This window comes from Tenrec ecaudatus, chromosome 6 (genome assembly GCF_050624435.1).
Source record: "Tenrec ecaudatus isolate mTenEca1 chromosome 6, mTenEca1.hap1, whole genome shotgun sequence".
Classification (NCBI taxonomy): Eukaryota; Metazoa; Chordata; class Mammalia; order Afrosoricida; family Tenrecidae; genus Tenrec; species Tenrec ecaudatus.
In genome coordinates this window covers 18,129,783-18,157,458 of record NC_134535.1, presented here as the reverse complement: position 1 = coordinate 18,157,458, position 27,676 = coordinate 18,129,783, and the positions used below count along the sequence as shown (strand labels likewise).

The 27,676-nt window shown below is 50.9% G+C and overlaps 1 protein-coding gene across 2 annotated transcripts; it reads left to right on the top strand.

The window, feature by feature from the left end:
• On the top strand, positions 1-27,617 carry FBXO7 (F-box protein 7). 2 transcript variants are annotated; one of them, XM_075551021.1, is made up of 9 exons: positions 1-299; positions 3,552-3,846; positions 6,410-6,637; positions 8,982-9,123; positions 15,915-15,998; positions 18,899-18,994; positions 21,915-22,091; positions 23,970-24,010; positions 25,038-27,615. In XM_075551021.1, exons 1-9 carry the CDS (start codon positions 178-180, stop codon positions 25,401-25,403), a joined length of 1,551 nt encoding a protein of 516 aa, XP_075407136.1. In that variant the 5' UTR covers positions 1-177; the 3' UTR covers positions 25,404-27,615. The 2 variants fall into 2 exon arrangements, with proteins under 2 accessions (XP_075407136.1, XP_075407137.1); XM_075551022.1 differs by lacking the exon at positions 1-299 and adding an exon at positions 529-654 and having other exon boundaries at positions 3,704-3,846; positions 25,038-27,617.
• Positions 27,618-27,676: the final 59 nt, after the last annotated feature.

Here is a 27,676-nt window from a genome sequence, read left to right as displayed (position 1 = left end):
CGCCCTTACAGGAAGTTCCGAGTCGCCCCCGGCGAGCGGCGCCGTTTCCCCGTTACACTTCAGCACTCCCTCGGCGCCGGTAGTCACCGCTCCAGGGTCGCCGCCAGTGGCCGAAGCTGCTCGGCCCCACTGTCGCCACTGTCGCTGCCGGAGCCCCGGGGCCCTCCAGCCGCCGCCATGAAACTGCGCGTCCGACTTCAGAAGCGGACCTGGCCGCTGGAGTTGCGCCAAGAGGAGCCGACGCTGGGGCAGCTGCGCGCACACCTGGGCCAGGTCTCGATGCCCACCTGGGGGTTCAGGTACGCGGGGCCGCCCTGGACGAGGCCCAGCGCGGGGCTGGCGGGCATCCGGTGGCGACGTGGGGGCGGAACGCGGGTTCTTGCGCGCGCCCACTTGTGGCGCCGCGGGGCTCGGGGTCGCGTGGGAGCCGGCTGGCGCGGGTGTCCCCGAGCGCTCGCTTGGGTGCGGGGGCGCCCGGCGCGGTCACGTGAGCCTCTGGCGTCGCGGGGGCGTCGCCAGCCCGCAGCGCTCTGGGGACTGTGACTGTGCGCGGGCTCGGGGCCAGCGCCTGCGGTTGGCGCGTCGGCGGGGGCGCCGGTCCCGGCTGCAGGGAGCCCATGACCCAGCCTCCCGGGGGCTCCGACCCCCTCCTGGGTGAGTGACGGGCCTCGATTTCCGAAGACCCGACCATCCGCAGGATGTTTTCCATCTAACGTTGGAAACGATGGTCTTGGCTTGGGCGGAGCCCTCTCAAGACCCCCCGCGGGGGGTTCAGTTCACGCTGCGCACCTGTTGCCATGTCTCAGCGCAGATGGTTAAGTACCAGCGTTTAAATACCCGGAACTTTCGCCGCCCGCCTTGTGGCTTACGCCTTGGGCTGACTACCGCTAGGCCAGCAGTTCGCATCCACCAGACCCTAGGTGGAAGAAAGAAGAGGCTTTCTACCTCCGTAAAGATGTACAGTCTGCGAAGCCCCGCGGGGCAGTGCAGCTCTAGGGTCACCACGAGTCGGAAGCGACTCGATGGCGGCGGATTTGGGGAGGACGGTGAGGATCTGTGTTGCGGGCGCCGGGGTGAGCCCGTGTGTCCCCTGCCGAGGTTCAGACAGTACCGCCGCGGCGGCGGAGGCGTTTGATGTTCTTTTATTCGCCTTGGGCGAGACGTGGCTTCTTTGTTCAAACTTTGGGCCTGATAGGTTCAGGACAGTGAAGTTGAGAGGCACGGCATCCATTTCTGTTCATCATTTATGGGGCTGCTGGTGAGGCGGTTTCGTTTTCGTAGAAGGTGTCCTCAGGGGACAGGAATGGAGTGGAGGGCAGAATGAGGGTGTTTCTGCGTTTTCAGGCAGGAGCTTGTGAACTTGGAATTTGAGCTAAGACAACATAAAGCCGTGCCCTGGGGGACTTTATATTGGTGCTGGCCCGGGGAGTCTTTGAGAGAAAACCTTATGCATTTAGTGGTTCCTTTTACAAGACTCTCCTGAGCTTCCAGTTTATTTTTAGAGTTGAATAAAGTGAGTCTATATTATGATTTTCTCATGGCTTTCCCAAATTAAGACAGTGTTAGATCCAAAGTAAGCCCGTTTCCCTCCCAACTGAAGTATGGACATACTTCCTTTTAAATATTATATTAAGCCACAAGCCTGATCCTAGGTAGCATGCATTAAGTCAGTGGTTCTCAACCTGTGGGTCACGACTGCCCTTTCCCAGGGGTCACCCAGTTCATAACAGTAGCAAAATTACAGTGATGAAGTAGTAAGGAAAATCATTTTCTGGTTGGGGGGGTCACCACCACATGAGGAACTGTATAAAAGGGCACGAGGAAGGCTGAGAACCACTTCACTAAGGGTTTCCTTGTTGCACCACCTTGCACTTATGTATATATGTAGAAATTACTTTTTAACTCTGAAGGAGAGGGCACAGAGGAATTCGAAATCTAAAGTGACACTAGTTTGCCAAGAGCTGAAGTGAGTTTCTCTTTCAGGTTTGCTTGTGACATTCGAGGCTGCCCTGTATGAAAAAGTCAATTCATGCTTCTGAAAGTATGCTCATTGTGTAGCCAGTGGGCAGTTTTAAACTGTGTGCTGTGCTCAGGACGCTGCTGTTTTAAGTATCTTCTTCTGAGCATGTGGGTTTGGGCTTGCCCTAAAATATTGGGGCAAAGCCTGTGGTTTCCCTAGAGTTTCATTTTCTGGTGAAGTGAAGATGTGAGTCCAGAAAACAACCATTTACAGCTGCCCCTTGAAGACAAAGTGCTGTTTTATAAATAGCTCTTTCCTTTGTCTAAAGGCTGAAGGGAGGCCGGCATTTTTTATTACGCAGATGTATCTTCTTTCCCCTTTCTCCTAATAAATACTTGGGTATTCATTCACATTACACGTGGATACTGTGAGAGAGTAACACCTGAAGCCGAAATGCTGTTCACACAGAAATGGTCCTCTTCTGCCAAAGTTGGCCTGGTGTTTTTGTGGGCAGTTGGCAGATTTTCAATGTTTTATCAGGACATTTTGAAAACAGCAGCAGAACCATTTGTTTCTCAGAAGCAGAGGTAGTTTTTATTCCAGTAATTTCTCTACCAGTGGCTTTTTTTTAATCAGTAAGGGAAAATGGACTTACACGGATGAAAGAAAAGCAATAAATGAATCAATCACTTTTTAAAATACAGCATTGTAAGCCTGAAAATAACCTTTGTTAACGTCTCAAAAAGTTGATAAACTCAGCTTCCTGATTGTAAATGATCCCATTAAACCTTTCCCACTGGTTTAAGAAGTTATTTCTGACCATTGTGCCATGGCTATCCTTACAAAGTCAGAGCATGCGTGTTGAAGAAAGAGTGGGAGTTCATTAATAGCTTATGGACTTACTTGAGCTCTTGGTTTGTTCAGCAGGGAGTCGTTAGATTTTGTTCCTTATTGAGATATCAAAAGGCACTGTCAGTAAGAAAGGTGTATTTGTCATCCACAGGTTTTCAAAAAATTGACAGCTATCTAGTCGATGCCAACTCATAGTGACCCTATAGGATAGGGTAGAACTGCCCCTGTGGGTTCTCCAGACTACAGATCTTTACAGGAACAGAAAGCCTCATCTTTCTCCCTTGAAGTGGCTGGTGGGTTAGAACTGCTGACCCTGTGGTTAATAGCCCAATGCTTAATCCCCATGCCACCAGGGCTCTCCTCCATGTAACGCTTAAAAGAGAAAAATACTGCTGGTTAAACTGCCGTGTTGGGAATTTGAAGAAGTACCCCAATTCCCAAGAGGTTAATAAAATGTATAAAAAATATGCTTTAGGATTGATTTAGACAGACAAGTAAGAAGAAATGACAATGTATCTATTCCTGGAGCTAGTCATAAGAAGTTTGTAACCTAGGTACTTGATAAAAACAGCTAGTTTTGATACTTTTCTCCAAACCATGGCCTGTTTTGGGGGGAAGGTGGTGGTCGTTTTGCCTTTAATGCTTGGTTCTTCTCGGGCCATTCAATATACCTTAAATGTACTCCGGAGAGTAATGGTCACAGGTAGCCCTTACCGTCCTTATCCGTCTTTCTTGGCAGTTCTGATGCCCGGTTTGCAATTACGTTGAACAACAAGGATGTCCTCACTGGAGATGAAGAGACCTTGGCTTCCTTTGGGATTGTTTCTGGGGACTTGATATGTCTGGTTCTTGAAGATGCCATTCCAGCACCTAACTTGCCTTCATCCACAGATTCAGAGCGTTCCTCACACCAGAATAATGACCAAGCCCCTTTGGCCGCCAGCTCCGCCCCGTCCAGCGCACCTGATGAACAATTGAGTGATTCGTCCCAAGGCCTAGCAGCCCAGTCTGGTGCCGGCAATGGCAACAGTGTGGTGAGTGCTAATGACCAAGCCAGGAACTCCATTGGTTAATAAATCAAGCTGAATGCGTCAGTTGAATTCTTTCTGTACCAGTCGGGGTAATCATGTGTAGGTTACATATTACATCCCACAGAGTACTCAAGTGTATCTGGATTTTAACACTCTTTTTTGCTTCTGTTTTGTTCTGACAACACCTTGAAGATAATTAGTCCTTGGCTTCCGTCACTCATTGCCTCTGAAGCGCATGGTTCCTACTTTGGCCGCGTGTACTTAGTAAAGCAACATGAAGCAAGCCTGCTGCTGTTGCGTGGCCCCGGCCCTTGGCCACTCCTGGTGTCTGCACAGTGGTCTTTCTAGAAGCGGTGGGCAGGCTGGCTCTGCAGCGCCACTGCTGGGTTCGTGGCTGAGGGCTGGACTGTTGGCACCTTCCAGGGACCTCGTTTAAGGGGATCGCAAACCCCAACTCACGGCCTCAAGTTGAATCCAAGGCATAATGACCTTCCAGGACAGTAGGACGGCTCTGGAGGGGTTCTGAGGATGGCTGTCCCCTTTCTCTAGGGGAGCTGGTGCACCCCGGGACTCTGACCACTGCACCCCAGGACTCGCCTCCCAGTTCTTGGAGAGATGGACTTGAAAGGGGATGGGTTTTTGTTTCTGATGAACTTTTTGAAGCCCCCTGGACAATCCATGGATCTCTACATGGACTTCAGGGCATTGACACCTGGAGAGAGACACCTTCCGACGCCATCTATCCAACACACATTGGGAAATATGTGCCGCACTGTGACCCACTGCCTGGCTCTACTGTGCCCTTAGCTCATGGCCTTGGGGTGATTTCTCACTTTCCTTTCACCCAGCCCTTAGACAACCTGTGCCCCAGTCACTTTGCATGGTGCTCTCCGTGCTTTAGTAACTGTCTCATGGGTGTTGCTGTGCTCACGATTTTTGAGGTGCAGAAGCCATAATAGCCCCAGTTTTCCCCCCCGCCCCCGGCATTTTACAGAGGAGGGAAATGTCTATTTGGCACTGCCTCCTGGTTTTCAAGGCTTTCTGAAAACTTTCCATGCTCAGTCTTTCTCAGATTAACTTCTGCTCTTCCTTCCTGTAAACGATCGTCTCCCGTTATATCAGATTCCCTGCCAGTTTTCCTGTGTCACCCACCCAGCCATGTGAGCACACGTGCTTGCCCATACATGCCATTGAGTGAGTTCCGCTGACTTGCAGGCTCGTGTGGCACCAGCCTCACAGTTGTTCCCTCGAGCCCATGTGCCAGCCACTGTGTCAGTCCCTCTTCTTGAGGTCTCGTGTTTCACTGAGGCTCTGCTGTACCAACCGTGATGTCCTTTTCCAGGGACCAGTCTCTCCTGATACCATGCCCACAGTGTGTGAGATGCAGTCTCACCTGTTGCTTCTAAGCGGCAGACTGGCTGTACGTCTTCCTAGGCAGATGTGTTAGTTCTTTGGCAGCCCATGGTACTTTTCAGTATTCTCCAGCCCCTTCGTTCAAATGCATCGATTCGATTCTTTTGCTGTCTTATTCACTAGTGACTGCTTATATACATTTACCTATTTCTAGCAATGCAAAACTTTAAACCTAACCCATTGCCATTTTTAAAGAAATGGCAATAAGGGATAGCTAGAACCTTTTATTGATAGATGCGCTCATGGATCCCTTATGGTGGAGGGCCCACCTGGGCACAGTTCACCTGGCCCAATAAACGCTGGACCTTTCCACACTGTATGTGACAGTTTCTTTGCCACTGTCCATTTGAAGACTTGAAAACTAGGTAATGGTGCCTCAAGTAATTTCTTAAATGAATTTCCTTTAAGTAATGTTAGTTTTAAAAAGTGTGGTTTATAGCCTAAGACGTTAATAGGGGGTTTCAAAAGGCTTCTGGAAAGTGGCAGTAAATGACAATGGAATTTTTTCATGAAGGATTGAAGTCCCCATGTGTGCACCTGACCCAAAACAAACTCACTGCCATCCAGTGGATGCTGAATCACAATAATCCTGTAACTCACTGCCGTCAGTCGATAATAACTCTTAACGACCCTCCCTATAAGGATGGTAGGCTGGCTCCTGTGAGTTTCGCAAATGGTAACTCTTATGAGAGTAGAACGTCCCTTCTTTCTCCCAGAGATTGATGTGTTATCAAACTGCAGACCTTGTGGTTTGCAGCCTAATGTGTAACCACTGTGTCAGTAGTGCTCCTATAGGGTGCTGTAAAACCTTAGGGAAACTTACTAAATGATGCTGTGTATTCTTGAAACAGTAGCATCGGCTAAGTAAGCAGAACGGAACACGTTGTCCTTGCTAGATAACATTGAATTGTCCCCGCCTCCTGGTGACTGTTGCGCGGCAGAGGGAAACATTGCCATGTGCCGTGCCAGCCTCAGGTGCCTTGTCCGAGCCCGTCACTGCAGTCTGTGTCAGTCCATCTTGTGGAGGCTCGTCCTCTCTTTCACTGACCCTCCACTTTCCCAGGCACTCATCCCAGTTCATTTTAGCATAGAAAGCACAGCACAGCAAGAAGAGTCTGCCTAATGTGTCTGCTATTGTCCTTGTCCTTCTCAGCCAGGTCCTAGTCAAAATGTTGAAGAGGAGCCAGTTGAAGATGCTGTGGGTATGGGAGTGGGCACCGGTTTCTGCCCCTCAGAGCCAATGCTCTGCAGCGAGGCGGTGGAAGGGCGAGTGCCCCACTCGCTGGACACCCTGTATCATGCTGCTCACTGCTCCAATGCCAGTGACGCCTTGATCGTGTTGATCCACCTGCTCATGTTGGAGTCGGGCTACATTCCCCAGGTGAGTACCGCGAGCAGAACGCTGGCGTGCCTTTCCTGATGTGAAAGGGACATGCAATAAGTACAAGGATGAGTCAAAAGGCGTTGCAACCAGGGCCCTGGTTCATGTGTGCACAGGCTTTTCCTGGACAACGTGTCTTTAAACATTCCTCTGTGCTCAGTGGGTGGTTACAGACTTTCAGTCACACACTTGTCTTGGTCTCAGTTTGGTGCCTTCCCAAAAAACCCCAGGAGCGTGGAGTCACACCCTGTATGAGTTTTCCCGAAGCTGTCGGTCTTTATAGGAGCAGGCAGCCCCATCTTTCCCCTGTGGAGGAGCTGGTGTGTTTGAACCCTGGACTCTGTGGCTCAGCAGTCTACTGCTTACCCCGTGGTGCCACCCAGACTGCTTTTCACAAAGACAAGTCTGATCCAAACCGTGGCTCCCGAGGGTATCTGCCCAGGGCACCAGGAATGTCAAGGCTGAGAGGTCAGGTCAGGGGTTATGGGGGAGGTCTCTGGGGGATGTTATTTGGGACCCCTCAGGGGCTCGTGATAGATTTTCTCAGAGGATACAGGATGATCATGAGGACTTAATCTGCAGGTATTTTTATAAAATCAGAAACTGCATTGGTGAGAAAAAGGCCAGGAAAGTTGTGCTCAGGAATTTCCCATCATGACAGTGCACCTGCTCAGTCTTCGAAGCTAGCCAGGCCTGGCCTGAAAGTTTTCTCTGGGAACCCCAGCTCCCTCCTCCTGCAGTCCTCATCTTGCCCCTTCAGCTTTCTTTGTTTCCTGAAAAGCAAAGAACATTGCAGAGGAGCATGCTTTGGTTGTTAATGAAATGTGGCTGGGCAGGAATGGAGAATAGGTAACACAGTGACAGGCCTACGCTCCACTCAGTCAGTGCCTCCGCCCATTGTTTCCTCCTTCCTCTCTCCAGTCTCTAGTAGTGTTGCCGCGGTGTTGACAGCTGTGGGAAGGAAGACAAGGTTATGTATGAGAACCTGTAGGTACAGTGTGGTTACTCGGTCTAGAGTGGGCATTACATTAGACAGCTACCTCCTTTACGTCTGGGATGAAATGCCAGTAACTTAGTAAGACTCAGGAAGGGGGACTTTGTTCTTACACTGCCCTTATCTTCCGTCATTCTTCTGGGGATCTCATCCAAAAATGCAGATTCATTTCCCAAGTCTGGGATGGGGCTCCCCCAGGAAACTGCTGCTGCTCTGTGGGCCAGGCTGTTCTTAACAGAAGTGTGGAGTTCGCTCATTGGCCCTTGCAACACACGTGTGCGAACTGCCCTTGTCCCCAAAGGCGCCCTTACGTGGGGGAGGAAGACAGGTCCAGGAGTATTTGCATTAGGACAGTGGCACACTAGAAGTTTGGGATGAGAGCACCTGAGCAGGATGTTTGAGAATGAACGATAAGCTAGAGTACGACATTTCTATTTTTTGAGGGCTTCACAAAGGAAGCACTGGGACTCTGCTTAATGAACGGGACTGTCATTGATTTGGGACCTTGCTTTAATGAGTGCGACTTTCATAGATTTGGGGCCTGAGTGTGACTTTGCTAGGCAGAGAAGTATCTTTAAAGAGAGGCATTCCTCCCTCATGGATCTATGGTACCCATGTGGAAAATCCTTGAGGTTGACAGAGCTGGCCATCAGTTTCAGGGTCAACAGTTTGGACGCACTCTGTGCCATCTCATTGATTGCCGTCCCTGGATGTAACACCATGGATCCCACTTCCTCCCCGTGTTTCTTGTTTCCTGTCCTCCTTTCCTAGCCCTTCAGAGCCTTGTCCTTGGGTCAGCACTGCCCTTTTGCTCCCAAGTGGTTGATTATTCCCAGGTGTTCACACCTCTCTAGTACTGTTGTGCCCTTCATAGACCTGCCTGTTCCTTGGCTGGAAACTGAGCCACGGGAGTGAGTTCACACTCAGGCCTCAAGGGTGAGGAAGGGCCACACTCTCCGAGGCTCCCCTCCTCTCTGTCTCAACAACGTTTTGATAGGAGAATGCCAGGCTCCTTCCTACCCTCCGTTAGTAACACTGTTAATGACTTGACACTGACTGGGGGACTGACGGCATGGAACCCTGGGGATGCACTCAGCTGCTAAACAGTCGGTCAGCGGTTTGAATCCACGGGCTGTCGCTCAGGAGAAAGATGAGGCAGGCCTTGAAAACTCTAAGGGACAGTTCTACCCTGTCTGACAGGGTCACCACGAGTCAGAGCTGACTCACCGGCCATGGGCATTTTAGTGTCAAGTGTTATTTCTAGACCACTTGGGGGCCTGCTCCATTTTTAATTTCCTTGCAAGTAAGACTTTTCTTCATTGTTTGTTTTCCCTTTTTTTCGTTGGCCAGGGCACAGAAACCAAGGCCACGTCCATGCCGGAGAACTGGAAGTCCGGGGGCGTGTATAAGCTGCAGTACACACACCCCCTCTGCAACGGCGGCCTGGCTGCTCTCACCTGTGTGCCTTTGGGAAACCTCATCGTTATAAATGGTGATTGCCCGGCAGTCCTGTCCTTTGTCTTTCTCTCCACATGATTTTCTAGCCACCTCAGCTGGTGGCTGTCAGGATCCATGGCCCACTGAGAACCCAGCGTCTGAGAGATGATAGGCCACAGGCCTACCCCCTGGATGGCTGACCTTGTAAAATGTTACTTCTTTTTTGCTCCCATTTCTGTTTTTCTTTTGTAGTGGAAGTCGTTAAGGACGAGCAATGGAAGCTTTCACTGGGCACCATGTTGTGCGACTAGAAGTGAGATGGGTCTGCTGCTCATGGAATCTGGAGAGACTTCTTCTTCGTCCACCTGCTGGGTGCCCTTAGTCTTAGGTTTAAACCAGAGAAAGGATGAGAATGGGGTCACAGGGGTCCTTTTCATCCAGTTGCATCACTGAGTAGTTGGGTGCGACAACCGCAAGGGGTCGGAGGCCTCAGTATGTGTATGTTTTGTCACCATCCCTGTCCCTGCTTAAGTCATTGGAATAAGAGTGCGTCTCTCTCTCTCTCTCTCTCTCTCTCTCTCTCTCTCTCTCTCTCTCTCTCTCTCTCTCTCTCTCTCTCTCTCTCTCTCTCGGCATGTTAAAGAATTTCCTTGGGAGACCAGTGCAGTCCCTCTTTGCATTTTGCTCAAGCTTGGAGGCCGTTCAAAGGCCGGCCCAGTGGCCTGTGGGAGCGCCTGGTGGCCTGTCGGGGACACCGTCAGAGGGCCTGGGCATGCTCCCGGTGTCGGGTGTTTGTCTTGGAGCTTCATCTTTTCACTAGACAAGGTGGCGTGGCAAGCCCGGAACAGCTCAGACTCCCTCTCTTGGCTGTGTCGTAGGCCCCTGGCCTGGGGTCTGCTGAGATGGAAGCAAGGACCCCCACTTCAACCTTGGGTAGCACCGTGGGTCTTTCAGTGTTGAACTCCCACCTTCAGACTTATTTGAAGAGATGATTTTTTTTTTAACATGCTGAAATTTATTTTGAAAGCTACCTCCTTGAACACTACTCCCTCACCCTTAATCTTTGACAGGAATGACGTGGAGCTTGTCAGTGACAGTCCCTATGGTTTCCTCCCAGTCACTGGCTTCTTGGCTTCTTGTTAGGAGGGTCAGCCCAAGCAGCTGGGGTGGACCTGCTTGTCAGGACATGACTGTCAACAGCAGCTCCTCAGCAAGTGTGTCACGAGTCTTGACTGTCGCTTTCAGGTGGGCATTCCTGGGCCGAGTACCAGCCGTGCCTGCCGTCACCTGACCGTTCTGCTGCAGCATGTCGTCACTGTAAGACTGAAATGAGCAAATAGTGGGTGTGAGGTGGGACTTTCTACAGAAGTACTGTAACAGCATTTGATTCATAACCTCCGTTCCTGAGTTGCAGGACTGATAACACAAAGAGAGTGACTACTAAATATCGTGATGATTTCTTTTGTTTTTAACTTCAAGATTGCGGTTTGTTGGGTGCGTTAGGTGGAATTTGGCCGTGCAAATTCATTCCACATGCAAGTTCATAGCTGTAATGTGTTCCACACACTGGTTGCATTTCCCACACCGAGTCAGCACTGGCTTTCTGCCCCGGGCTCTTGGTTTCCGTCTGGATTTTCTACTCCTTCCTTCCATTTCATCTTTGCCTTTGCACAAATGTCCTTTTGATCTCGAGTAATGGACTGTTCTAAGGAAGGTGGACAGGGGTGGGGCCCTGTTGTTCATTTTATGGGCCCGCCTTTGCTTGCCTGGAAGGCGCTCTCCTGGAATGACTCCGGCTTCAGGTCTGAAGGATGTTTCTGGGCCATCGTCTCAGGGCTCCCTGTCACCTCTGTCAGACCCGTAAGGCTGGTCTTTTCCGTGAATTTGATTTCTACTCTGCTCTGAGCCCTCCCTCCGTTTTGATTCAATCAGAACGATCAGTCGTTAGCTGGACAGCACCAGTTCTCTCTCCGATTGTGGTTCATGTGATCTCGTAGACCTTTGGACTGATTGCCCCCTTGAGTCTTTGATTTTCTCCACTCTCCTTTTCTCCAGATGGAGAGACCAGTAGCTGCATCTTCAATGGCCTCCTGCAGGCTCTTAGGCCCTCAGACGCTGCTCATCCCAGGAAGATGCAGAACGTTCTGTTTATGAACAAATACTATTGTTTCGTTGACACAGTTGTCCCGAGCATTTGAGCTTAAGGACTGCATCCTGCAAGGGGTTTGACTTTGAGCAGTTCCCGTGACTGTGCTCTTGATCCGTTGATAATAATAGACATCCCATGCCTACAATTCTGTATGTAGAAATATTCATCGCCCATATCTGTAGTCGGGTGTGCTCGCCTGCACCTTCTCCACCTCTCCGCATACCTATCTGCGGTGCATCCACTGGGAAATTGTTTGCTAATACTATTGCTGCAGGATTGTCTTTGCTGGGTCAATAACCACCGCAGCCTTTTACTCATGTGTCCCTCTCAGAGTCAGCCTTGGCCTTGGCCAGGGCCACGGTCAGCTGACTTCTCTCCACACGGTGTATACCTTTCCCTTCACCATTGTTAGCATGGTCTTCTTATCTTGCTAGGAAGTTTCCTCCTTCCCTGTCCCGTCCCTGGTAATCATTAAAGGCTTCCCCCCTTATGTGTGTGTGTAACAGTGGCATCAGGCAGTATTTGCCCGTTAGTGATTGAGCTCACTCAGCAGAGTGTCCTCTAAACTCCTCCGTGCAGTGCGGTGTTTCCAGAAGTGTCGCTATTTTTTATCGTTGCACTGTGTGCACGCGCCACAGGCTGCGCGCCCTTCCACCTGTGGGTGGACGACACTCGGCAGTCTCCATCCTCGTGCTCTTGTGACTCGCGCGGCGGTGCGCAAGGCTGGGCGAGTGTCCATTTGTGTCACGGCACTTCTTTCTTCAGGCCGCACACTTGACAGTGGGCTTGCTGGATCTTTTGTTGTTTCTAACTTTAGCTTTGTGAGGAAATGCCTTACCAATGTCCATAGTGGTTGTACTTTCCCCAGACATTGTATGAGCATCCCAGTCTCCACAGCTTTGCCAACAGTTACTGCTTTTTGAGATTTTTTTATTAGTGCCAGTATTGTCCTCCAAGAGGTTGATAGAGTACATTGATTTTCTAATTTTGAGCCACCTGTACGTACTTGGTGTGAGACCAGGTTGACTTAGAGAAACACACCTATGTGAGAGAGAGCTTTATATCGAGAAGTATTTATATCTAGAAAGCATCCAGCTTACTTAGTTCAAGTCCTTAAGTCCAGTTCTAATCCTAAGACCCTCTTCACACTCACACAGCCACATGCAGTGGTGCAGAATGCAGGAAGCTCACAGGCTGGTGGGCACACAGCTCTGTGGATCCAAGGTGGGTGGAAGCATGGCAGGGTTCCCGCTGCTTTCAGGGTGACCAGCCAGCAGGAAGGGGAGGGGGAGGGAGGAGGTTGGCAGGATTCTCCTTATGACCAGGCCACGCCCCCGGGAAGACAGCATTAGTGTATACAACCTGATTGACAGGTCTGACTCCACCCCTCTCCTTTAGTATCTAGTTGGCATAACCATGGTTTAACTAGTGCACCCGGTATGCGCCTCACTTGGTTGTGGTTCTGTGTATGCTGCTGGATTCTATGGCTGCAGTTCTGTTGAGGATTCTCACTTCTGTATGCCTGAAGGACATTGGCTCGTAAACCTCTTTGCGGTGCCTGTCTGACGAGTAGCTTGGCTGACTGACTTCGTACAATGAATCGGGGCGTGCTCCTTTTCTGTGCTCTGCAGGAGTGTGAGTTGTTCTCTGCAGCTTGGCCAGAGTTTACTGATGGAAGTCGCCAGGGCAGGGTGTGTTGTCGATGGTGGTCTCATTCCTCCTAAAGTCTCTCCTTTTGTTGTGAGTCTGGTTAGGTTGGAGGGTGTTTCCAGACATTGGCCTGTTCTAGGTTTTCAAATTTGTTGACCGATTTTTCATAGTGTTCTGTTAAAGCTCCCTTTATAGTTTAGCAGCTTGTATTGCAATGTCACCCACGGCATTTGCTTCCTTCCTGATATTCTCCAGTCACTTTGACAGCAGCTTGCTGATTTCTGTTGATCCTTTTCCAGAACCAACTTGGAGTCTTGTTGATGCTCTCTGTTGTTTTCTGCTCTGAACTGTTGCTATTTCCTCCCCCTCCTGTTGACATCGGTTTCTTGTGCTGCTCTCTTTCTGTTGATTCTTATGATGCAGTGGCGTTTAAGCAGATTGTTCGGTTTCCACGTATTTGATTTTTCCCTGTGACAGATTTCTGCTTTGAAGGCATCGTGACCGTAGAGAATGTGCTTCGTATCAGTTGAGTGTTCTGAAAGCATTGAGGCTTGCTCGGTGGTCTGAGATGTCTATTCTGGAGAACGGGCTGAGTGCATCGGGAAAGGGCGTGTGCTCTCACGTGGCTGATGGTGCCATTTAGAGCTTGCCCATCTTGCTGGGTTTCTTCCGAGTTGCTCTGTCCTTCATGGACAGGGGAACGCTGCTCCGAGTCAGAATGGACTCGGCAGCCGTGGGTTGGGGGGGGTCCCTTTCTCTTTCCAATGCTGTTAAGAGTCCCCCCCCCCCTTCTATACCAGGAGCCCTGCTGTGGGTGCGTCTATGTTTACCATGGTTATGTCCTCTCGGTGGACTGGTCATTATTGTTTATTGGGTATTGATTGTGGACAGGGTGAAAGTTTACAGAGCACATTTGTTCCCCGTTCAACAGTTTAGTCACGTTTTGCTTCCTGACGTTAGTGTGGTCTCCTCGCTGTAACTGTACGTTCCTTGCCCCCTGGGCTCCTCACCAGGCTTCTCTGCTGCCCGCTCCGCTCCTGCCGGCCCAGCTTTGCCCCTGGACATGTGTTGCCCTGTTAGTCTCCTGTGGCTGATGGTTCTAAGGACTGTCTTCCTCCCAGGTGGGATCATTCGTTTTATAGGTCAGTCTCGCTTGGCTCAAAGGCAAGATCCCTGGAGGAGGTAGGTCCAGTTCTATTTTTGAAGGGCGCCTAAAGGTCCTAGTCTTTGGGCTAGATGCTGCCAGACTGACTGCATGTACAGGTAGGAGGTGTGGGGAGGGCTGGAGAGACGAATGAGTCAGGTGGGAGGCACCATCTCGCTGCTGGCTTCCATTGGAGGGGCTTTTAGGTGGGTGGGGGTGGGCACAAGGGTCTGTTGAGGACAATTAACTTCTACAGTGTAGAGGCTCTGGACGTGGGGACACAGTCACCCCGCTTGGCTGGGATTGCTGTGGGCGTTGCCTCAGGGTGGCTGCACTGCTGGCTTGCTGGCACCGCTGACCCGAGGTTCTCCATGTCTGCTGTTTCTGCGCTTCCCCTCCTCCCACCCAGCACCAGTCCATGTTCCTCAGCACCACCTTTGATGCTCAGGGCCCCGCAGCTGTCCTCTGTGTCCCTTGTTTCCTGCAGTCGTTGCTGTGAGAGGGGTGTTAGGACGATGGCACGGCCGGCTTGGACCGCCTGTCTCTGTTTGCTCCTTTCCTGCAGGCCAGGAGCAGCCTGTCCTTACCCCTTTGCTCTTCCCGCAAGGCATCCTGCTCACTGCGCATGTGCACAAGCACCTCCCTGCCCTCTCATGGGGTGCGGTGAAGCCCACGCTAGAATGGGACACGCTGCTGATGTCAAGGCCACTGGCCATTTGGGTCTCGGGAGGGGAGGATGCTGTGAACACTGGCAGGATTCTTGTAATGAACAAGGGAAGACTCATGGCTCGGGGTTAAATAAAAAATAACTGGGGTTTTTAGTGGCCCGGTTAGAAATAATGAGTTCATTGTATTTCTATTAACCTGTTGCCTGTCTTTCAATCACTAATCAGCTGCTGTTGGTAACACCTGGTGGATTTTATAGAAAGGTACCTTCTGCAGTTTTTTGAGAGGAATTTTAATTTATGTGACAGCAGTTGTTGCCTCTGTTAGTCGCTCACAGTGACCCTTTGTGCACAGCGCACCACACTGCTGCACCCTGTGCCGCCCTCACACCGAGGGAGCTGGTCAGCCCGTCTCCTCGAGGCTCTTCATCTTTCTCTCTGACCCTCCCCTTCGCCGAGCATGATGTCCTTTCCCAGGGACTGCTCTCTCCTCAGAATAGGGCCACAGTCTCTGAGACGGACGGACGGACGAGTGTCTCCCTCCCGCTGCTGGGGAGCACTCTGCGTGCACTGAGAAGTCAGGTCTGCGTGCTCCCCTGGCAGCCCGTAGCGCTCTCAGTACTCTTGGTCAGCGCTAGAGTGCAAATGCACCGTTCTTCTTGCGTCTGAGACGATTAAAACACCGTGGCTTAGCTCGGACACATTTCGTCCTCAAAGTGATGGCCTTTCTCCTCAACCCTATAAAAAGGCCTTGTGGGGAACCGATCACAGGATCTACATACAACCGCCTCCCTGGGGGATGGACAACAGAAAAGTGGGTGAAGGGAGACGCCGGGCAGTGTAAGATATGACAAAAAAATAATTTATAAATTATCAAGGGTTCATGAGGGAGGGGGCAAAGAGGGAGAGGAAAATGAGGAACTGATATCAAGGGCTCAAGTAGAAAGCAAATGTTTTGAGAATGATGAGGGCAACGGATGTACAGATGTGCTTGACACCACGGATGGATGTATGGATTGTGTTAAGAGTTGTACGAGCCCCCAATAAAATGATAAAAAAATGCCTTGTGTAGCAGAGTTGCCCAATGTGATACATTGCTTGATATCCCGACTGCTGCTTCTGTGGGCATCGGAGCAGGCTGTGCTGTATAAGGTGTCCTTAGTGTGTAGGGGTCCAAGCAATGCAACATAATCGATGAAGTGACACACGCTTCCCCTCGTCCGTGTGCTTCTTTCCAGCGACCCTGAAAACTGACCATGAGATTAGAAGCGTGAAACGACTGCAGCTGCTGCCAGAGTCATTCATCTGCAGAATGGAAGCAGGTAATGAAGCTGCGGCTTGACGCCGCTCATGGAGCTCTGGGAAACTCACTGAAAAGCATGCTTAGAGAGACGGCGAAGGGCTGGCCACCCCCGAATCAGAGCAAAGCAAGTGCAAGGAAATTCCCGGTCTTCTCTCAAAGTGCCAAGGTCTTTTTAGATTGTGGTAAGGACACAGCACATGGCTCCACAGCCGCAGGTCAGGGAGAACTGTGGCATCAGTTGGGGTGGGAAGAGTGCAGTGATTCTGGTTAGAATTTGGGGAATATCTTTCCCCCCCGTTTTTCTTGTCCTTGTGGCATAGTGGTTATGTGTTGGACTGCTAACTGCAAGGTCGACAGTTTGATACCACCAGTTGCTTATTAGGAGAAAGATGAGGCTTTCTATTCTTGTAAAGCATTATAGTCGCATAATGATAGAGGTATAAACATAGGTGTATACCTATATAAATATATTAATTAATAAAAATAGAGGTATTGGTTATGTACATATATTTATATGGGAATACATTGAGGAAACAGATGAATTTTGGGCCTCTACTTAAGCCCTCCCTCAATGCAAGAACACTTAGTTCTAGCAACTTGGCATTCTGTGATGCTCACCCTCCTGACATAATTGCTGAAGACAAAATGAGTGCCTAAGCAAATGTGATGAAGAAAGCTGATGGTGCCTGACTATCAAAAGATACAGCGTCTTGGGCCTTAAAGGCTTGAAGTTAAACAAACAGCCCTCTAGCAGAGAATCAAGAAACACACCAGCCTGTGTGATCATGAGGTGTCGATGGGATCAGGTAACATGCATCAGAAGACCCAAAAGAAAAAATACAAACCCGTTGTTGAGAACAAGGGGGGCTGCCGCAGAGACCCCAAACCCATCTGTACATAATAGGACATCCTCTCACAGAAGGGTCACAAGGAAGGGATGAGTCAACCAGGGTGCAGGACAGCACCAGTGAAACACAACATTCCTCTGGCTCCTTGAGGCTTCACCCCCCCCCACTATTACGACCCAGTCCTGCCTTTCAGTTCTGGCTGGACTGGAGCATGTACACAGGTACAGATAAGGGCTCAGGACACACGGAATCCAGTTCAGACAAACCCCCCAGGAACAGAAATGTGAGTAGCAGTACCAGGAGGGTAGGGGGAAGGTGGAGGACAAAGGGGAGGAGGGGGGATTTGATATCAATGATCAATGCATAACCCTCCTGCCCCACCCCCAAGGGGGAATGAACAACAGGAATGTGGGTGAAGGGAGACAGTGGTTGGTGTAAGATAAGAAAATAAAATTTATAATTTGTCAAGGGTTCATGAGGGTGGGAGAGTAGGGAACGAAGGACAAGAGAGCTGATATCAAAGGCTCAAATAGTAAATGTTTAGAAAATGATGGCAGCATATGTACAAATATGCTTAATACAATTGATGTGTGGATTGTTATAAGAGCTCTTAAGAGCCCCCGATAAAATATTTTTTTAAAAAGTTATGGTCTCAGAAAGTATAGGGGCGGTCTCCCCTGTCCTACAGGAACACGAGTCAGCATTGACTCGATGGCAGTGAAGTTTGGTTTGGTTTTCTTCGGATCTTCTTAGAGGGCAAAATTATTTCCTGTGTAACAGCTACTGTGAAATGATGTCAGTGTGTCCCTTGCAGGCTGTCGATGCTGCGGAGTTTCCGTAGCTATCGCCCAGGAGGTTTTTAGCATTGGGGCATCTGTGGATAATGGTGCAGCTTTGCCACAGAGTGTAGTGGAGGGAAAGTGCACTCCGCAAGTGCTTGCTTCAAGTCCGTGCGGAGTGCCCCTTTCTACACAGGACAGCAGCGAAGGAGCACTTCCGAGACACAAGCACACCCAACACTACACAGTAATCATCATGTGTGGAGGTGTGTTGCAAAATAGTGCCATGGGTTATGCAGGATGCATTGTCTGCACCTGGGATTTTTAAGGTAGTAGGCTTTCTTGGGGATTGGGCTGTACTTACGGGCCTAAGTTGGACATTGTACTTGGGGACTGTCGGTAAATTTAGGCCGACGGGGATCTTACCTAGAGGCGCTGTTACAGGCCTGACTTTGCTTACATATGTGAAAATATCCACAGATTGCTCTTCAGTTAAACCTCAGTTATGGGAAGCAGGTCGGTGATTAAAGAAAGGAAAGATTGGGTGGAAGGGGAGCGGTTTCCATTGAGGTACCAGTGGCCTGATGGACTTCACATTTATGGTTGTGTTCCTTGTCCCAGTGAATATTAGCGTGGCGGGGCAGTAGGTTCAGCACAGTGGGACATGGCATCAACTGCCTCAGTTCCGAGGAGAGGGTGCGGGCCTGGAGAGCCTGGCTTCCGTGAAGCCCGGCGGGCTGGAAAAGGAGAGACCGGGTTCCAGAGTTGTAACAGCTTCTAGTTGGATGGAAACAGAACCTGGGCATTACCTGAAATGACATTTAACTTCAACCACGGCCAGTGTTCCTCAGCTTGGTTTTCGTTACTGCCTGTCTGCGAGTCCTTTATGAGTCTGGCTGGGGACACGGTTCGTGCATTTGACTGGCAGCATCTTGGCAGACAGTCTCCTTCTGAGATGCCAGCCCCTAAAAGCCTTGAGGCACACAGCCGGCTCTCACCATGGCTTCCATGGGCCGGGATGGACTGCACGCACATTGTAGACAATTTTACTGCTGCACTTGCAGCCCGTGCTTCTGAAGCTGGCCACAGCTCTGTTAATTGCTATCTTGAGGTTCCTAGCTTCATGCGAAAGATGCAGTTCTGCCAGTCAATGTCCCCTCCCTCGTCTTCTCCAAGGGACAGAGACCATGTGTTTCCTTTGTAGGGATGGATGTTTCCTCTCTGACATATTGCTGCAACTTGTTCTACTTGATCTTGTGTTCTCATTTTTCATGAAAAACAACCCAAACCAGGGACAGATGTGGCCAAGATCTACAAAGATCTCCAGAAGCTCTCCCGCCTCTTCAAGGACCAGATGGTGTATCCTCTCCTGGCTTTTACCCGACAAGGTGAGAGAGGAGCCACCCAGGTGGAATGCTGGGAGGAATGCCTAGGTCTGCCATGGCAGCTCGGCGGTCCCGTGCCATCTGACCTCCCTCTGCTACTGAGGGCCTGCTCTTCCAACACTCCACGCCACCGTTAGTTCTGAAGGGCTCCTCAGCCCTCTTGTGTCTCCAGAGCATCGTCTACACCGGGCTGATGGCGCAGGGGTTCAGCGCTCAGCTGCTGGCAGGTCATACTCATTGGGACAAAGATGTGGCAGCCGGCTTCCGTAAAGATTACAGCCTTGGGAACCCTTTGCAGTGATGCTGCTTGGACCTGTAGGGTCACTGCGTCAGAATCAATTGGATGGCAGCGTTTGTTTGCTTTTGTAGGGTGGATTTTTTCCTCAGTGTACTGTAAGTGATCGGATTTCCCTCCCTCTAAGGTTGCAGATAGCCTGAAAGCAGGGACCGTGTCTTCTGCTTGTGTGTTCTCATGGTCTGGCGTAGAGTATGGTCCTAATAAGTGTTCGGTAAATACAGACATAAAATGAGTCTATAAATTGAGGTTGATTAAAAAGTAATTTTTAAAACTAACATTTACTGGGGCACTCTGAAGCACTCTGATAGGTGTTTCACTCACATGTGTGCTGCTTTAACACTGGCAGCAACTGTGAAGCTGTGGTTAGAGGCTCCTGCTGCGACCACAGAATGAACACAGCCTGGGTCTGTGCTGCCCTCACTTTCTTGCTACGTTTTTTCCCACCTCTTGTCTGTCATCAAATCACTGTCCTTTCATGTCCCTGTTCGTTTGTGGAAACAGAAGTCACACAGCGGGGCAGGAGAGGCAGGCTGATTTTGGCCAAAAACTGGTGCACTGAGACGGCTGCATGAGCAGCTGCATTATCGTGGTGGCAAAACCAGTCCCCCTGCCTGCCACAAGTCAGGCCTTTTTAGTTGCTCACTGTTACACAATTTTTTAGAACCTCTGCATAGAAAGCTTGATGAACAGTCTGACCTGGTGGGACAAACTCCAAATGGACTATGAGTCGACATTTTCGTCCATCCAGGGACTTGATGGACGTCCAGAATGAGGCTTGTCATCAACCGATATTTGACCTTTTTTTGAAAAGCGAAAACCACTGGTACACTTAAGTTTTTCCCATAGTGCTGTTCTTCTCAGCTGTGTTCAACATCACAACAGTTTCTGCAGCATTTTTCACGAGCTGGAAACAAAAAATCACAGCCACAAGCTGTTCTCTTCAATCGGCCATCATAAAAATGAGGTTCAAGGAAAATTGCTTTTACCAAAAAATCCACTGAGACCAGAGAGACCCTTCCCAGGTGACACCACTGGGTGCACTAACTCAGTGTGAGTTGCTGGATGCTTGCCTAGCAGGAAAAAGGTATACTTTGATAGTTCTGCCCAGCAGACCTTTTTCCAGTTTTGGTGGGGAGGGAGGTACCCTCTGGTATGTATAGGCCAGCGGTTCTCAATCAGTGGGTTGTAACCCCTTTGGGGGTCGAATGGCCCTTTCATAGGGGTCGCCCGGTGCATAACAGTAGCAAAATTACCGTTATAAAGTAGCAGCGAAAATGCTTTTATGGTTGGGGTCCCACACATGAGGAACTGTATGAAAGGCTGGGCGCAGCATTAGGAAGGCGAGAACCGCTGGAATAGGCGGCTTGCGGCTTCAGTTTGCCACGTGTCTGTCGAGGAAGGATGAGCATCCGCGCCACGAATGCCTCCATGGCCGCTGCTGGCAACAGTGTCCTCGCTGGCTGTGGACTCGGGATCTCTGAACCCTCAGATCCGTCTTTGCTGAGTGTTGACTGCCTTTGAGTGGAGAATGGTTACGCACTCATTCCACAAGAATCAGTAATGTTCAAAAGTGAAGTACATTTCACCTTGGCATCCATTTCATTCTTTTCTTCCCTTGCTTCTGAATTTACCTGCCTTCCTGACCACCTTTCCTCCCAATGCCCTCCTCTTTGTTTTAGTCTGCTGGACATGAGATAAGGAACCCTGGTGGTGTAGTGGTTTTACCTCTGGCTACTAACAGCAAGGTCAGCAGTTTGAAATCACCAGCCAGCCCCTAACAAGAAAGACGAGGCTTTCTACTCGGACAGGGTTAAAGTCTCGGAGCCCCCGGAGCACGTCTCCCTTGTGCTGTAGGGTCTCTGTGAGTCAGCATCGACTCGGTGGTGGCTAGTGAGGCAAGAGATAGTAGTAATTGCTAACCCTCGAGTGCTTCTTAGGTGCCAGACACTCTACATGGAAATACATTGAGTTCTCACAGCCACTTAGTGACGGGTAGGGGATAGTACTAAAGGATCTCAAGTGAGAGAGAGGTTAAATGACTTAATCCCGAATCCCACAGATAATAAGGGTAGGGTTGAGAACCAATGATAAAAGCTTGAGGGTGTTGGTGTTGATTTGTTTTGGTAATTGAGTAGACAAATGAGGTTACAATGGAGTCTTGCTTGGCATAAAGAAGCCACTGGCTAGTATTTAGAATTGTCATACACACTGCCGCCCACTAGTGTTGAGGTGATTCCGGCTCCGAGTGATGCTGTCGGTCACAGAACCTGCGACCTTAAGGCTGTGAGCCTAAGCCTTGATGGTAGCAGGCAGCCACATCTTTCTCCCTCTGCCTGGGAGCCGCTCTGTGTCTAACCCCTGGCACTACCAGGAGTCCTTAGAATTGTCAGTGGGGAGGGGGCGTTGTTTGTAATTCAGCTGGCCTGTATTAATAAACGTTTGCATTCCCAGGAAATGGTAGCCGGGATGTAGGGCCTGCCCTTCTGTACTTTGGCAGTACAGTCCCTCTCAGGGTAGAATTGGTGATCAGTGCCCTGTTGAGTAATTGATACGCCATCTCATGGGGCACAAGGCGGCAGGAGCAGTGAGTGCTCGTTCACACGGTCCTGCCCCTCTCTCCTCCAGCCCTGAACCTCCCAGATGCATTTGGGCTGCTAGTCCTCCCACTGGAGCTGAAGCTGCGCATCCTCCGACTGTTGGATGTCCGCTCTGTCCTGTCCCTGTCGGCGGTGTGTCGGGACCTCTTCATTGCGTCCAATGACCAGCTCCTGTGGAGGTATTTGCTTCTGCGGGATTTTCCAGGTAACTTCCATTGAAGACTTGTTGACGGGCTCTTTCCTACCCAGGCCTTAGTTACCCAGTTTGCAGGAAAGGTTTTGGTTGTAGGCTTACTATGTGGTTTTTAGGAGGTACAAGTGACCCTCGCCCATAATCCAGGATAAAGTCTAGGCATCTGCTTTTGCAGCCTCCCGCCTCCCCGTGGGGTGATGTCGCCACTTCTTTGGAAAACACCACCCTGGACGATCAGTCCAGGGTGCCACCTTCGTAAGCAAATAAGGACACACACAATCTAAACTGCACTGCGAAGCATGACTCGAAGGGCAGCGATCCTCCCACCCTTTCCTTGGAGTGTGCTTGTTTCCTCGCTCACGTGCTCGCTCTCTCGGGGTGTGGGCGATTTATTTCCATTATGATTGCGGTCAGGACATCAGCCTACCGAGAAGCATTTTCGACTCAGACCTCCAACAGGCAGTTATTTCAGCTTGGTGATTGTGGGTCGGCAGTGCAAGTTACACTTTCTACTTAAAAAAGAATAAACCCCTGGAAGGACCTGGCGTATGAAACTTGTCTTGAACAAGACGATACCATGGCTTCCAAGTGGTCACAGAGTCCTGTGTAGCCATGTAATGTGGAAGAACGAGTGGCTGAAGGTCAAGTGGGGCTAACATAATTTATAGCAAATCTCTGCATTGCTCTGTTTCCTAGAGATGATGTTTTCTTAAAATAAGAAACAAGGTCTAGGAAGGTTTCTGAAGGCTGTCGGGTCCCTTGCTGGGATCATTGCATAAAAACCGGACAGTCTGCATGCGTCTTATGCGATCCGAGTGAACTTCCCCTTAGTTCTGCACGCGCTTGTCCGGTGAGCTGCAACGTAACGTGCCGTGTGGTTCGCACCTAAAGCAGTGCAGCGATGGTGCTGTATGTGATGCTCACACACCGTGACCTGAGCCACGAGAGCCGGGGCGGGAGGTGTGGGCGAGGAGGGGCGGTAAGTGGTCGATCTCCGTGTGTGTGTGTGCTTAAGTTCACAAAGTTAAAAATATGCCTGGCTTGGTTGGCTCCTTTTTTTCTGACCTGCTGACTATTGCTTATCCCGCCCCCCCACTTTATGCCCCCGCATCAGAGATTTTAAATGTGATTGTGCCACAAGAAGCCGCAATTAAGGGTACTACCTCAAAAGAATGCTAATTTTAATGGGAATGCCAGGCCAAATGACCGCTGCACAGAACTTACCAAAGAAAGGGTAGGCCGGCGCAGGGACACTCGCACGAGGAGCCGGGACCTTGCAGGCGCCTGCTCAAGCCCCATTTCAGGCTCAAGTAGCGGCCACCTCCTTCCAGATGGTTGTCCACAGACTTGCTTGTCAGCAGGGTGGGCGGGTTTGAGAAGGTGTCTTCTTACAGTGTCACTGGGCCGTCTTATTTCCACGGGCATGCTATGACCCAGGAGAAATCATTGATCGGTATCCAAGCCCACTAGACTTACAAATGTTCCTCCTCTCCTAGGTCACATGTTTGGAATAAGCACCCATGTCAGTATATAAATGAAGTACACACTAGTAAGCCCCCAGAGCTGTGTCCCAGATGCCCAAAAGTGGGCGCTGAGTTGGTGTCCCCTGGGATGTGGGCCACTGCTGGACGGAAGGAGAGGGAGGCGATGTGTAGACCAGTGAGTGAGTGCAGGGAGGGAGCTGTCTGCCACGCCCCCTCCTCCCCGAGGGCAGCAGTCTTCACAGCTCTGTCACCCAGTGGTGGCGGCCACCTTTCACCACCAAGAAAGGGGTGGACTTCGGTTCCGAAAGGACGGGGACACCCTGTGTCTTATGTCAGTGACTCACCTTCCTGTCTGTGCTCGCTCTCCGCGTTCACCTCAGTGCTGGTGCTTTGTTTCCCGTTGCAGGCATTAAGTTTGTCCGGGAGTTCCACATGGATTGGAAACAGGTAGGTGTTCTTCCATTTCCAAGCCCGCGCTTTGTGCACAACGAGCTAGGGAGTGAATGCCCGAAGGGGGCAGCCTTTCACTTTAACTTGATGCAATGGAGAGCTGTTTGGTTAGATTCGTAGCTGTAGCTCAGGGAGTGGAAAGGTGTGTGTGTGTGTGGGGGGGGGTGTTGTGTGTGTGGCGTCCATGGGCACTGACCATCAGTCCAAGCTCCCTCGGCCCTTCAGGAGAGTTGAGCTGCACCCCCTTGAGTGTCCTGGCCTGTCCTCTGTATGGGACGGGCTGCCAACCTGGTGGGCTCAACCCAACAACCTTTTGTTGCTGAAAACAGTCTTGCTAGGGTGCGATCGTCTTTGTGCTAACACCTAGCCGTGAGACTAGGGAGTGATGCAAAGAATGAATGAGGCCGGTAGGGACATTGGCATCCCAAGAAGAGCTCCGGGGTGACCGCAGAGAGAACACTAACCGTGAAGCCCTGCCAGGCCGGGGCGCCAGGCAGCCGTGGAGCAGTCCCGTTAGCTTTTCGTTCCTTCTTGCCGTGACCCTTTGGAAACCTCCTCACGGGAGTACGTCTCATCCCCTAAATGATGAGCAGTTTGTATTTTTGTTTACACGGAGCTCCATTTAGGATATAATTTAGGTTAAAAAGAAAAAGAATTCCCTTCTCTTACCTTTCTATTTTGTGGCATGAGTTTTCAACAGCTGCCCCAGCCCCCTGGGGGAAAAGGCGGAGCCGAGATTGCATGTCGGCACGAGAGCCCTAGCCTAGTGTGGAAGGACTTCCCCTCCACGCCTCCCCGCTCGGGGTTCCCCTGATCTCAATTGAGCAGAGGTTCTCTGCTGCCACACAGCTTAATAACAGAGTTCTGCTAACGAGCGGGGTTCTTGTGGCCCTGTGCCCAGCTGCCACCTTACTCCCACAGCTAGAGATGGGCCAAAGTTCTCGTAGGTGGCGTGGGAGGGAGGGGCACCACGGAGACGGGCTGGCCTCTTACCACACATGTCCTGTTGGCTTTCTTTGTACAGCGCTACAAACTCAGCTACAAGGAGAGGAGACAGCCGGTGTACCTGCCCTCACCACCGCACCCCACGCCATTGCCGTTCTACCCCCACCCCTTGGGCCCCTACTCCCCCAGCCCTCTGTATCCCCCGGGAATCATTGGTGGCGAGTACGATGTGAGACCCTTGCTTCCCTTCGCTGGAGGCCCAATCGGTTCCCTCATCCCTGGGCCTGGGCAGATTCCTGGCCAGTTTCCCCCACGCAGACCACACTTTGATCCAGTGATTCCGGAGCCGAACCCCACATTTCCAGGGCGAGGAGGCCCCAATAACAGAGGTCCCTTCAGACCTGGTAGGGGCCGGTTCATGGACAACCAGCTGCCATTCATGTGACGGGCTGGCCGTCTCACTGGGGGGAGTTTGTGCCTTGGTGGTCCGGGCCCCGCCTCCCCCGCTCGCTCCCCAGGTGTCATCCCTTGGTGCAGCGACTGCTGGTTCCTTTCCTGGTCCTGACTGACAGTAAGACAGACATGCATTCATAGAAGCCTCTTAGTAGAGATGCTGGCCCTCCAGGGGTGGGGTCTGGGCTCAGTGCTACTGTTGAGCAAGGTATCGATTTGGGGACCCCTCACTTCTGATTTCTACCCTCTGGCTCTCTCCTGGGACTGGAAACTGTTTCTTGATAATGTTCTGCATCCGATTTTAAGGAAAAGTACATGTCAATGACCTGGCCATTGTCCTGACTTTTATGGGATACTCCGCGTGGCTTCCAGGGCGCCTCATCACCGTCCTTCTGGGCACTGGTCTCACTGGCAGTGGGCGTGGGGGCTCTTTTTACTTTGTACATGGCCCCTCTTTCCACACACACTCATTTTCAGAAGCTCGCTTTGGACAAGGAATACAGTGTGGGTGGGTCCGGGCCCTGACCTTGGGCTGTGCTCACTCTGCCTGCCCACTCTGAGTAAGTAGCCCAGCTGGAGCATCTCAGCCCATTGTGTCTTAGGGACTCGTTCCTGGCTGCCCTTGGGGTGGGTGGTTCTGAAGGATGATTTTCATCCAGTGCTTTGAAAGCCGGGCCCCTGACTTACAAAGCAAAGAGATGCTCTCCCAACAGCAGACTCCTACTGCTCCCGGTGCCTGGCCTTTTACAGCTAGCCTGCTTTTGGAAGAATGTGTATGTGTTTAAGATTTGAAATAGATGAAATTGAAGATTTATTTCTCCTACAACTAGAAAAAGGCCAAAACCACAAATGAGTTAACATACAAGCAACTGTACAGAAACATGCTGTGGTGACGGCAGTTAAATCTGGTTCACAACACGGAGAGAACAATGCATGTTCTGCAGGAAATCGGAGAAATATTGCTGGTTTTCTTCCCCTGCTGTAGGAAATGTTTCGCATAGAAGGACATGGCTTGGGCGTTGTGTGCTGCAAGAATATCTTGAGTCCTATATTTCTGTGAAAACATTTGTGTGCACATAGACACCGAGTCCCTGTCTCCCATCAGTGATGGGACTTCCCGCGAGTAGCTTAGTGGAAAGGTAAAGCTTTGGGATGTTGACCTTTTCTTTCTGGGGGGTTGTGTCATCTCTGAGCATCTCCCACACACTGCAGGGGGCGGGAGGGGACACGACCCATTTAGACTCAGGAGTGTCCACTCCATCCATGCCATATGGCTTTAATTGGGACTGGGTTTGGAAGGGTCACCTTGAACCTGTGACGTTGCAAACACAGTGTAGCTCTCTGCTACGTTTCCTTGTGGCCTAGTGATGTTGCATTGCAGTGTGTGTGTGTGTGTGTGTGTGTGTTTGTTTGGGATGAGGATGGGTGGCTGGAGTGACCGACATTCAAAAGCACCTGAGTTTTTGAAGTGCAGGATGTCTGTGATTGGTGCTTGTGCCCCCGGAAAGAAGCAGTCTGTCCAGCCTTCCCCGGGGCTCCCAGGCAGACAGTGCGGTCTCCCCTCCTGTAGGATGCTGAGGCAGGCTGCCCTCTGCTCAGAATTGATTAGAATTCCCAAGCCAACACAGACCTCAGAAGCTCTTTTGAAGACCACTTTCAGGTCAAGGCTCCTGAGACGCTACGTACTCTCCATCAGGCGACAGATGGCCAAGTTCCCTGTACTGCTGGTGTAGATGCAGAACGGACGCATCTGGTTGCCCCACGGCTCACACGTCCATGTTGCCTGGGCACGCTAGCGGAAGCAAGGTCCAGGGGTGTGCCAGGGCGAGTGCCCCATGCCATGGGCCTGTCCCCTTCAGGACTATTCTCAGTCCTCCGCCCACACCCCCTTATCTTCACAACCAGCAACACTGCTCTGCCCCTCTTTTGTCTTATCTATGAGGGGAGGCACTGGTTTGGAATGAAACAGTGTCGTGATGCCGCTCTCCCTCTTGACTTCCAGTCAACCTGGGCTGGTAGCTGCCCTATGACAGAGCCTCCGTGAGTGGTCAGGGCAGCCCAGAAGTCTGCTGGGTCACTGCCTTGGGTCAGACTCCTTTGAGTTGTCTTCAGGGGACTACTGAAGTGGGGGCGATGTGATTATTGGCAAGTGTAGGGTGCGTCACATTAAATAAAGGTGTCATCTTCATTGACCCACTGACTCTGGGCTTTCTTCCCTGGTGCGCTGCACTTTCTGCAATACCCACATCAAGGTGGGTGGGGTGT